The 12,609-nt window shown below is 39.4% G+C and overlaps 1 protein-coding gene across 1 annotated transcript in view; it reads left to right on the top strand.

Moving 5' to 3' along the window:
* Positions 1–12,609, top strand: part of GLB1 (galactosidase beta 1) — a 41,671-nt gene that overhangs the window by 7,956 nt on the left and 21,106 nt on the right. Inside the window, exons 2-7 of the mRNA XM_048300139.1 lie at positions 2,385–2,554; positions 8,207–8,357; positions 8,656–8,716; positions 9,521–9,615; positions 10,830–11,010; positions 12,200–12,258. Of these exons, the coding sequence (XP_048156096.1) occupies positions 2,385–2,554; positions 8,207–8,357; positions 8,656–8,716; positions 9,521–9,615; positions 10,830–11,010; positions 12,200–12,258 (717 nt within the window). The remainder of the gene's footprint in view (positions 1–2,384; positions 2,555–8,206; positions 8,358–8,655; positions 8,717–9,520; positions 9,616–10,829; positions 11,011–12,199; positions 12,259–12,609) is intronic.

The raw sequence follows: 12,609 nt of genomic DNA, 5'->3' as shown, positions 1-12,609 counted from the left end.
CTCCTAGGAGAAAAAGGTGCAGACTGAGGGGGTGAGGATGTGACACAGAGAAAAGGATCACTGTGAGGGCAGAGAAGGGTTCCTAAGAGAATTTTTTGGAAGGAACAGAAGAAAATTAGTGATTTGTGATTCTCAATTTTGATACTTAAGCTGTGAGGTAGAGAAAGAGGTGTTTTGTGATTGGTCTGTGTAAGAGAGGCTAAAAATCTTCAGAGGTGGAGGATTTGTACCCACATTTGTTTGCTTTCTAAATAAGAAAAAAACCTGTTTTGTAAGTTTGGAGAATGAGAGATTCTTGCCACTAATAAACAGTCCTGTGTGTTGAAAATGGGAAAAAATCCTATGTTGAGAGATGTGCACATTATAGAATGTTGAAATAGCATTAAGGTTGCAAAAATAAACACTTGATTTAAGCAAGGACAAATTCTTTAGTTCTTCTCTTTTCCATGCCAGTATGCTCTGAGGACGTAAGGTGCAGCATTATACCATCGCCTGTAAGGGTCTGAATTTTCACCTGGGCACTGGTATGATTTGGTATGAACGAGCTGGCACCCCAGACAGTGCTGTTAGTGTGTGTTGCTTACCAAATGAGCAGACCCACTGCCCCATCTTCTAGGGAGACAAAGTAGGAACGAATTCCCTGAATATTCACAGCAGTGAGTACGCAGTATTGGCAGAGCCAGACATAAATTCATGAAGACAACTCTCCTGTTTTTGTTGCAAGCCCTGGTCTGCATGCAGTAGGTCATCCACTGACAATAAAGTAATGCTGAGGAATTGATCACGATGGGAAGTCCGTTTACAATGAATGATGAGTGAGGTGAAGCGGAAGTACTCTGGTAGCTTCCTCCCTCTCCTCACCCACATAGTAACACTGTCAGGAAGTGTATGTGTTGGGATGGTGCTTTACAGCTATGGTCACAGCTTTAAAAACCTCACTTCTAAATGGTAACTGGTTCAGTGATGACCACTTTCATAATTAGTACCGTCTTTTAATTGTTTTAAGATAGCCTTAGCTCTCTGTCAGAAGTGTCTGTCCCTGAGGGCGTGTAAACAGTTTTTTCAGCATTCATAATCTTAACAGTTCTCTGCCACGAATAGAGCAAGTGTCTTTTCCATAGGGCTCTTGATGTGGTTAGTCTAAATGAGGGTGCTAGAATCCTCTTACAGAGGGACACCATAGCAATTTATTTTGCCTCTCCTTATTTCCAGGGATAGTGGCCTTTTAATGTGTAAGGTGCTTCTATCCATAATGATGCTTTTTTCTGGTTTCTTTTCTGTGTTGTTGCACTTGGATTCTGAGTTCCACTTAGTCATGATCATTTTGAAGCACTCAGCTCTGCATTAGTGCTGTGACTTGTCACAGTGCCCTAGAGTAAAAAAGCGTTTCAAGAATGTGAAACATCTGCTTGGTGTTTGTAAAGGTGAATAGTTTCCTTCAGGGGTACACACAGAGCAATTCCATCCTAGTGCAGCATGCCCAGCCATCAAGATGCAGGTTATAAATGAAAGATCAGGAAAAGGTCACATACATTTAAATTGAACAGAAAGTAAGCAGCTGTAGCTACCTGTGCATCCTGTGCAGCAACAGTTTACTTGAGGTCTAACAGCCTGGAGTGACTACAGCATCATAATTTCCTATGGAGAATCCCAGCTTTTGAGAGCAGTTGGTTTGTGCTTCTGAGTTCTGTGAGGTCCCAATTTTGGAGAGGCCTGACATGCCCATACCTTTGTTGAGTCAAGATTTATTTATCTTTGTTAGGTAGTCTTAAGAATGGGTCCATGTTTGTGGAAACAGAGCATAAAAAGCCTCTGCTGTGCAGCACTTGCCAATCCCTTGCTGGATCCTTTCATATCTGTTGTTACACGTCTGCCACACAATCTCACTTGTTCACTGTTGGCAGAGTGCTGTAAATTGCTATGTGTGTCTAGGACATTTTCCACAATGTTTTTCAGGTTTTCTGTGAAATAATGCCTTTGTTGCAGATGCAACATGCTGTTGTCTTCCTCCTTGGAGTTTGTAGTCTTCAAATGATGACAGAGTGTTATTGCAGTTGCTCTGTTTAATGGCGGTCTAGGGATAGGCATATTGGCTTAGTAATTTTGTCCTTCATGTTTCAGGAGGGAGTGTGTTTTCTTTAAATTATATCTGCTAGTTTGCTGGTTCTTTTATCCTGTGACACATTGCACTGGCTCCCTTTTGCTATTTATTGTGCTGAGACTGAGGTCGGCTGCGGACAGCTGGAGGAAAGTCATTCACCATCTCTTATTTTAGGACCATTGTATCATCTATTGTAGGCAACCCACAGATGTTGGATAGCCTGTTCTCTGTGTCTTTCAAAGCAGAAAAAAATTACATTGTGTCTCTTTTTTTTTGTTTACAGAAGGTACCTGAGAGGAGTTTTGGGATTGATTATGATTCCAACTCTTTTGTCAAGGATGGGAAACCTTTCCGTTACATCTCTGGTAGCATTCACTACTCGCGGGTGCCCCCGTATTACTGGAAAGACCGCCTGTTGAAGATGAAGATGGCAGGGCTTGATGCCATCCAGACGTGAGTAGCTGTTGACTTTCCAAGTGATTTGTGGTCCTGGCAGCTGTATGAGAAGTCATTAAGAGGAATGCTGCCATTGTTACTTGGTTTATTATTTTGTCTGTAATAGGTGAGAAAGCTCTGGAGAGGTTGAAGGGTGGTACAGGATGACCTCTAACCACATAAATGGGGACAGTGGGGCAGGTTGTAGCTAGCAGCCTGTTCCCCTAATGATAGGCAACACTTCTTGCTTCACAGCCCAGGGTGCAAATGTGACCTGAAATAAATTGTTCAACTGTGAACTTCAGCAACTACGTAACAGCTGTACATGCTCTGCCTCTGCCAGAGACATTGTACTCTGGTCAAAAGGCAGACTAGGTGAGAGGAGACAATAACCTAACAGTTAATACTGCCTGGGTTGTATCACCCAGAAACCTTGAAAATATTGGTAAAGACTGCAGTAATATTTAAAGGTATTTCACCAGGAGCATTTAAATTTAGATAAATGAATGGAGAATTAGATGTACTTCTTTAAAAAAAAAGAAGTTTAAACAGCTTTCAGTTTTGTGTGTGTGTACAAACCCCTTAGTCCATTTTTCTTGTCTTTTCTACCTGGTTGTGTACTTAATTCAACAGATGAGGCACAGATAAAAAAAGCCTCAGCTTACTCTTATTTTTGCCATAGCTTCCTTGACAAGGGAAGTGGTGGAAAAGTATAAGGCACAGTCTTTTCAGGAAATGGTTGTGATTCCCAAGCAGGTTTGTTTTCCTTTCTTAAATCATTGAAAGGCTTAGAGCTTCTCTTTGAAACCATCTGCTTTTGTGCTATGGACAGTGCATGTTCTGGCAGTGCAGAGCCTGTAGGCTAAGGGCATTTTGCTCAGTGAGAGTGTTGTACCACCTCTTCTTCCTCACTCTTGAAATTTCTATTGTTGTTAGACCTGCAAGTTGCAGGGTTGCCTTGTACACTTGTATCCTTGGGGGTGAGATTAGTCAGAATTAGTATGTGAAGAAGAGACAGCAGGGAAAGAAAAAAAGTTGAATTTTTCCAGATTTAGGATTCTCTATTTTTTTGTGCATCTTAAGACTCTTCCCTGTGTTGGGATGATGCAGTCACTTTTTGGTGAGTGTATTTTGATTTTGTGGTTATTTTTGTTGTTTTCTATTAAAGAATTGAGTTCTGCCTTCGCTCACATTAATAAGAGCAATGGGATTAGGTAACACACTTGCTCAGGATAGTGTTGCCTGATTTGCCCAAGTAATTACTTCTTGCTGAAATAAAAGTAATTTAAAGTGGACCTGAAAATTATACCTTTTGGTGTCTGGCTTGAAGGTCAGCCTGGGTCCAGACAGTGGCTCTGTGGCTCCCATGATCCATAGTGCCTCATACTTCCCTTATGTGTCTGATTGATTTTCCTCCTCCTCCCAACACCCATGGGTTTTCAGTGCCTTCTCTTAATTTCCAGCTTTTTCAAACAATCCCTTCCTTTTTTTATTTTTTTTTTTTTTTCAAATTGCCTTTTCGTGCCTCTGCTGCATCACTGGCCTTTTGAGATAGGAATTTCTTTTTCCATTTCCCCCATCACTATTGTTCAATGGCAAAATTGCTGTGGGGCTGGTTTGGGATTTTTTCCTGTTGCTTACTCCTCTTCATTTGTAATCTCCCAGCAACAAGGTGTGTTTTTTCCTTCTTTCTTTTCTGCTTTTTTCCCTTGTTGATATCTTGTGCTCTGCTTTACTGTTTTGCATTAGCGTCTTTCTGCTGTGCAGGAAGGAGTGAAGATTTGTGTTGTTTTGCTGGTGCCAACTGATCTCTGTTGGTCTTAGGAGAGCTGAGCTGTGTCTGTTTTGGCACAAAAGGTGCTGTGCAGCTGGCAAGTGGTTATGGCACCTGTGGCTTTAGGTGTTGTTGCTGGATCACATCACAACAGCTTTGTTACAGCCTGTTTTGTTTTTCTAAGAGCAGACTGAGTTTCTTTAACTTTCTCTCCCATTATTGCTCACCTTTGGATCTTTTCTACTATGGTGAAAGATAAATCTAAAAGTGTACCTTAGAAGCAGAAAATACTCCTGTGCCTTGCATTTTCTACAAGAATCAAATCCATGTGTCTTTTCATTTGACACTAATCTCTCTCTCTCTCCTGATGCTGAAAAAGCTCCTCACTAATCAAAAACCCCTTTTGTTTTTCTTTGAAGTTTGCCAATAATCAAGTCTTACTGCTCTTGATAATTTGAGATAAAGCTATAAATATTCATATTACCCCAAAGAAATCTTCTGTGATTTTGGTAAAAAAAGAGATTGGTCTACGTGATTGGGTTTTTGTTTTCTCTTCTGCGCACTTTTTCCTAGATCAGTAATACTGCTAGCAAGGGACTGAGATACAAATTGTGTGAAGTTGTTCTGGAATGAATGGGCAGCAACACTGCCAGACTTTCTGGCAGAATGTGGTAGTTGGACTCCCAATCTTGAGGCAACCTCTGAAGACTGTGATTTTGCTGCTTGGAATTTTTCCCGTAAGATAGGGAGCGGTCCTGCTATAATTTGAAGTATGGGAGCATTCCTTGTTCTTATCAAGGCATTCCTAGTGAGGTTTACCACTTCAAGGGAAACAGGATCCTTTTATTATGGGATTGTCCTTGTAAATACCTTGTGGTCAAAGCCAACCAGACATGTTCTTCTTCCTGTTCTCTGCAGCTTCTTTTCCAAAAGGCTCACTATGCCTTGATGCATCATTCTGCTCATGACCGAGTCAGCAGCTCATGCCAGACTCTGGAATGGGTGAAGTCAGTACACGAATATAACTGTCCGCACCTGGTAGCATCTTAAACAATAACAGAACAGGAGAAAACAGGTGACAGAAAGCTTGATCTTGCATTAAAGCTTTAGAGATCAAGGCTTACTCCTTCTAAAGAGCAGATTGAAATTTAATGTTGTGGTCAGTGTGATGTCCCAGAAGATGGTGGAGGAGGATGCTGAGGAGCTCACTCCCCACCTCAGCAGGCAGCACACAGAGCTATCTGGTCACACAGGTAACTGTCCTTGTTTTTAGTTCCTGGACTGTGTCTGCCGGCTGGAAATGGGTGCTGGCTGATAAAGGCATCTGGAAAGCACGAAGTTTGGGTTTTCTTTTGCACGGAGCAAGTAAACAGCCACTAGATGGGGCTGAAGATAAACAGGATTTGCTGATCAGTGAAGATGCTTCCTGGAAGAATCCGCAGTTACCTTTACAGGCTCATAGAAAGTTAAAGAATGTTGAGCATTTTCTTTGTTTTACTCTATTTGTTGACTAATGAGCAGAAAGCTGTAAACCTGTACAAACTCCTTCTAAGAAAGAGCTACTGTTTAGCATATCTAATATTTAAAATTTAAATACAAATTACTGTTTCTAAAGACTCATATATGAGTAATTTAACTAGCATGCGCATTTATGAAAGTAGTACAATTTATTTAACTTTACAGTATTACAAAAAATCCCACCCTGGTACTACAGAGAGAATTATCTTGTACATTAAGGAATTTGAAGAATTTTGTCTATTGATGATCTCTGAAATAGGAGGGGAAAGCTGTGACTTCTAAAGAAAGGAGGGTTATAGCATGAAGCTTAGAAATTGTGTGTAAATGGAAAGTAAACTCAAATACAGAAGAAGTACCATGTTTCAAGTTTGAAAAAGGATGTGAGTTTCCTTTATAAATTCATTGTTCTGTAACTAAAGCAGTACAAGATTAACAACTGACTGTAAATTTCTACATTGGTATGTAACAATTATGCTCATTAAAGATAACAATTTCAAAGCAAAATTATTTCATTTTAGACCATCACTAGCTGTAGAAAATACATTGGGGGATTAAAGTGTCTTAATAACAATTTTTAGACCAGTGTTAAAAATAAATTTTTATCGTGATTCATTATGTAAAAAAACGGTTTCAAATAAGTTTTTTTCTTAGTCTTCTTCCCTTTTTCTCCACCAGAATCTGTTTTTTTTCCAGTGTTGTGGTCAAGCATGTGACATAAATGAAAACTGGTTTTGGAAGAATTTTTCTATCTTCTTCCATCTTGAGCATAAGGGAGCTGGAGAAACCCTTTCGTCCTCACCTCAGACAATATTAAGCGTATTTAAACAAGTTCATAAAACTCTTGAATGAGTATATTTTCACATGGTTCATATATTCTTTAAATGCACTTGTAGTTTTTTTACAAGTGAGTTAGTCGTGTTTCAGAAACAATTAGAGCAGCTTGACTCAGAAATAAAATATACCACATAGAGGAAAAAATTTGCTCTTTGATGCCTGAGTGTATTGCTTTGACTCCATCCTGGCACTCAAATTTTAAGCTTTATCTTTTCAAACAGAGGCTTAAAATTTTGGCATTTGAGATATAATATTAAGGTTGAAAGATTATAATTTTTGTATTTGATGTTCATGTGCATATTTGTCTGGGTATGGCCATTTCATTACTGTACTCATGTGAAGCTTGTTTTTCTTCCTTATAGAAAACATTGTTTTAGGATTTTTCTTTCCCTCTTGGGTAGTTTTTACAAAATTAAATGTGGAACATACTAACAAACCCAGGTGGTAAGAAAAGTGTTGCCTGAGAGGATGTTTTCTTGACTAGGAACAGTTTTGTGAATTTTAGAAATTTTTCTCAAATTAGTTCTCTCTGGAACAGTGGCAGCAGTGTTCCTAAAAGGATTACAAACCCATGTGCAAAACAGTAAATGTATGAAGAATAAATTTTCCCATTCCCTTGAATCCTTGCTCAGGTTGTATTCATCCCTAATTTTACTCTGTCTGAGCTAGACTGCCACTTAGTAGTATGGCAAACAAAACATTCGTGATTGTCAAGCAGGGACCATCAGCTACAACAGTACTCGTGGTAGTTGGTAGATTAGTTTCTTTATTGTCTTGCAACCAAAGTGTGGTTTTTTTTATTTCTGTGAGATGTTCTGGGCTGAGGTTGTGGTCTCCTAAGTCCTGGAGGTAGGAGAGAGGTGTTCTTTCAAATGGTGATCTGCACATTTGGCACCTTTATTACTTAGTTGAAATTAAGCTTTACTTTGTCCAAGCTCTTGGACACCTTAGCATCTCTTAACTTGACCATTCTTCCTATGGTGGTTTTCCAGAACTTGCATTGTTCCTGGTCCATGAAAACTTTCAGGACCTAGATGCAATATCATTTGAGGCTTAGGTGTTTTTCAAGTTCCTTGCAGTGGCAGCGGCGTAGACCTGTCAGCCAGGTTGGTGTTCCCTGTGCAAGCTGGGTGATCCATTCATGAAGGGTCATGTGCTGTTTTGGGCAAGCTCATTTTTGGCCTCCTCCTTCATGAGTGGTTTACCACATTCATCTCCTCATCAACCTCCTACCACTATGCAGCTGTAACTGTTTACTTAAATTTAGGAACAGACATCGTGGTTTCAAAATGGCACTCCCAGAACCTGTTCTTACCCCGACAGGGACTCCTGCAGACATAACCCTAGTTTCAGTATTAATTTCAATGCCTTCTGCCATATGAAATACCTCACAAAAGAAAGGCTGTAGAGTTACTCTTGTCTTTTACTGATCTGAAGGATGAGCAACATTACTGATCTCTGGGGTATGTAGTGCAGATAGTTGCTATTCGGAATTCTGGTTTAGTCTCAGTTTCCTAATGGAAGGTGATTTTCTCTCTCAATAGGTATGTCCCATGGAACTACCACGAGCCCCAGATGGGCACGTATGACTTTTCTGGTGGCAAGGATCTAGAGTCTTTCCTGCAGCTTGCCAATGACACTGGATTGCTTGTTATCCTGAGAGCTGGACCTTACATCTGTGCAGAATGGGACATGGTATACAACCTTTTGTAACAGCTCATTTCTAGGGTAAATCTAGTGCAAGTATTTCTTAAAGTAGACAGACTTACTTGGTGTGTCCTTGGACAAGAGTCTCGGTTTAGTGTATTAAAATCCATGCATCCTAAGTGACTTCTTACAATACAAACTTACTCTGTATTTTTTTTTTAATTAGGAATTACTACTTTCTTGTAGAAAATCAGTTTTCCTGTCTCAGTATATGTCTTGATAAAATGCTAAATTCTTCTTAGTTTTCCTAAAAATGTCTCTGAAGTGTTTCCCTTTCTTTTCCCAGGGAGGTCTTCCTGCATGGCTGTTGGAAAAGAAATCTATTGTTCTCAGGTCTTCTGATTCAGGTAGAGGCATAGAAAAAGGCTATCAAAAATACACTGTAGCAGCAAGGCGACTTGCTGTGTGAGACCATTACTAGATAATTCATATTTCAGCTCAAGTTTTCTTGGGAGTAAAATCTTCAATACTTTTAGTTAGAAATGTGCATTCAAAAAGTATATAGAACAAACAAAGTAGGGGAGAAAGTTTCCAAGGTATTGTCAAGTTGGTGCCAAGAGGGGAATCATTGTCACTGTTGAGGAAAAGACAGTCTTTGAGGTTTTTGGTTTTGCCACAGCCACTCATAATGGGGATCCTTCTTGACTGGTCAGTGTGCAATCCAGAAGTAGTTACAGGATTCTCATGTGCTCCTGTTAATGGACCAGACATGGAAGAATGAGATGAGACAGGAGGTTAATGTGTTTATTGAGGTGAATGTAGGGGATGAACATGTAGATGTCATATCCAAGTTCAGTTCTGCTGATTGTGGGTTAAATTATCTATTTTAAAAAATAGTACATAGATCAACATTTGAATTTGTCTTCTTGTTGAAATGTATTAGGGCAACCTGTGAGACATAATGAAGTCCCTTTGATAATTTTCCAAGTTCATCGGTATTTAAATGTTTTATTTTTTAGTAAACTGTACTGGAAGCATTTATGAACAAGTGTAAGAGCACATTTGTTCAAGTATAAGACCAATCTGTTCATTAAATGCTGTTCATAATTTACATAATTAGAACACTATGTAAAAGTGACCCATATGTAATTTAAAACAAAAATAGAAAAAAGCAGAAAAGTTGAGAAATGTTTATGCTTTGTGTGTCACAGATTACCTGGAAGCAGTAGAGAGATGGATGAGTGTCCTTTTGCCAAAGATGAGGCCTTACCTCTATCAAAATGGAGGTCCAGTCATCATGGTGCAGGTAACTTTCTGAAAGTCAGATGAACCCAAGCAGCATGAATGCTTACACTGCTCTTGCAGACACTCCATGGGTCTTGGGTGGTGGTGTCACAGGTGTTTCTTAAGTTTCAGGTAGCTGAAAGATTCTGATGAAATACCTTGTCCTAAAGAACCGAATCCACTGTTTCTAGAAGTCAAAGAGCATTCATCTGCTCTGTCAAAGTTGTTTCCCACAGTCATATAAAGCAATAGAGGGAACTTGTATGGCTTTTTAGATCTGAGGTTCATGGCAATTCTCACATAAAGCCAAAATACATTACAATTGCCTGAAACAATCTGACAGGAAAAAGGGGAATAAGAATACCCTTAGATAGAAGGAAAAGCAGTATGGAGTAAGCCTAACTTAAGATGTAAATGTTTCAGGACACAATATTTTATGTTCATGGTGAGTAGCTTCTGTCCTAAACTCCTTCTAGATGTGCAGGAGTGATTGTTCTATATTTGTAGTATTTGATCATAACAAAGCTTTATTTCAATTTTTTTAAACTCCCTGACTGGCACAGTGTGGGATAAGAGAAACTTCTTGTAATATGCCCAAGATAATTTGTTGAACAGTGTGTTTTGTCTGTTGAGCAAAAGCACTGGGAAAAATTGTTCTTTGGCAGAAATAGGATGATTATAACAGGATTTTCAGAAATAACCTTCAAGACTGGAACCTATTGGTTCTGGAGCTGAAAAGTTCATCTCCTTGGAAAAGGGGCAAGATGCGTACCTCTCAGTAATAGCAGAGTTGTCCTCCCTTAAGTCATTTTGAGTCCATTGCAGGGCTTTGTGGTTCATGTGAGCCCTTTGTAGATGTCTCTGTTCTGGATGCCCAGTTTAGTTGCAGTTTTGATCATTTCACAACGTGGTTTTATTGTTCTGCTTGGGAGGTGAGTTATAGATCTCAAATTTTAACAGAGACTGTATTATGATCGCTGTAGCTAATTAGATACTTTGGGGAGGGGGAGGAATTTTGCAGGAAAATGTCTTAGCTCTGCACAATGATTGCTCCACTGTAAGATACAGGTGAGAGCAATGAGACTTGTCTTCTCTTACTCCTCCCATCTGGAGTTAAAATGACATTTTCAACATTGCTATCAAAGGACGCAGAGGGTTGGACTTGTGCTTTCTGGTTTTGTTATCAGATGCAGACTGAATTGGTTATGGCTTTACTGACTTGCTTTTACTCTGCAGGTGGAGAACGAGTATGGAAGCTACTTCGCTTGCGACTACAACTATCTGCGTTTCCTTCTGAAGCTCTTTCGCCTGCATCTTGGGGATGAGGTGGTGCTCTTCACAACTGATGGTGCAAGCCAGTTTCACTTGAAGTGTGGGGCTCTCCAGGGTCTTTATGCAACAGTGGACTTTGCTCCAGGTTGGAAAGTGCTGTTTGATTCCAGAAATTCTGAGTTGTGTGTGTTTGTGGCAGAACAAACTGACTTGACTGCTTGCCAAACCTACCTGCTTTGTTTAAATGGGGTAATAGGTGTTTATGTACATCTGATGTATGCTTAAGCATACAAGAATCACCCATGAGCTCCCAGTTAGAAAATCATAATCACTTCCTTGATTCTTGAAATCATGAATAACCAATTTACATTGCTCATAGTGCATATCTCCTAAAAATTAGCAATAATAGTTGGCATTGATTCCATGTGTTTTTTAATTTTCTTTTTTGGTGTTGGGGTTTTTTAATGTCCTCTGTCTGTCTTAGAATCCATCCATCCAAATACATTTCTTTTTAAGCCAGAGGTTATTATAAAAAAAATTACTGTTGAAGATCATCATTAGGAGTGTGCACACTGCTACAATTTGCTGTGATATAGGCCTGAAGAATGGCTAAGCATCAGTAGTGTGATCAGAGAGTACCCTTTTGACAGTAGAGTTAAGGATTTAAATGTTCATATACTGCATGGACTTGACAAAACAGGCTTAAAGCTCAAGAAACAAACTCCAAGACAGATGTTTTAATTTTTTTTAATGTGAGGCTTCTTCTGCACATTATTCTCTCTACAGCCAAACACGTGCTTAGCAGGGATCTGTTTTCTTGCAAGTTGAATGATATTGTGAACTCCTTCATGTGTATCCTTTATGCAGTGGTGAGCTACTCACTAGAGTGATTATTTCCAGCCACTGTGGCTTGAGCCACTAGGAGTGATCAAAAGTGAAACACCTCTTTAAAGATTGCCTGGCTTCTGTTCTTCCCCGTAGCCTTGGTGACATAACTCCAGACTTAGACTTTCCAATGATCAAGTAGCAATTCTGACACATCTCAGACTTCTTTGTGCCAGGATGTCATTTCTGAGAAAAGCTGGGTTTTCAAAAAATGTATCTCAAAATCAAAGACATGTACACGAGCATGCATACGTGCACGTATATATTTTAAGTAAGTTTTGCAAATTAAACATTGGAATCAAAAGTATCGATTCCTGTGTTTGCTGGAGTAACTTTCTTTTCATGTATTTTGCTAGGCTGGAAGGGAGATAAGACACCAATTTCAGTAAAATGAAGGACCCAGAAAGTCATGGTTATAGCAACTCAATTTTATTTCTTTCTGTTTGTAGGTGGCAATGTCACAGCAGCATTCTTAGCTCAAAGGAGCAGTGAACCTAAGGGCCCTTTGGTATGTCTTATCACTTAAATTTTTTGTGTAATTTCTAATCTTGAAGTTGTTAATCAGAGAGGGGTTGACAGCAATGCACTGAACAATTTTAGGGACCTGTTGACAAAGCCATAATTTCCAAGTCAGAACAGAGGAGCTTCTGTGTGTGTTTGTCAAACCCATGTTAACTGCTGCTCTGCAAATGCTGTTTTAGTCTCAAAAAGTATTGATTTTGTTTCAGTAGTTTTCCTTGCTAAGACAAATGTTTACAAAGCAGCGGAAACACTAAGGATGGTTAGATGAGTTAGTGAGATGTGTGTAGGTGGAAGTTAAAAGCAAAATTAAAAGGGCAGGTTAGAAGTTGCTTCCTGT

This window comes from Corvus hawaiiensis, chromosome 1, assembly GCF_020740725.1.
Source record: "Corvus hawaiiensis isolate bCorHaw1 chromosome 1, bCorHaw1.pri.cur, whole genome shotgun sequence".
Taxonomy (NCBI): Eukaryota; Metazoa; Chordata; class Aves; order Passeriformes; family Corvidae; genus Corvus; species Corvus hawaiiensis.
This window is presented reverse-complemented; position numbering and strand designations above follow the sequence as displayed.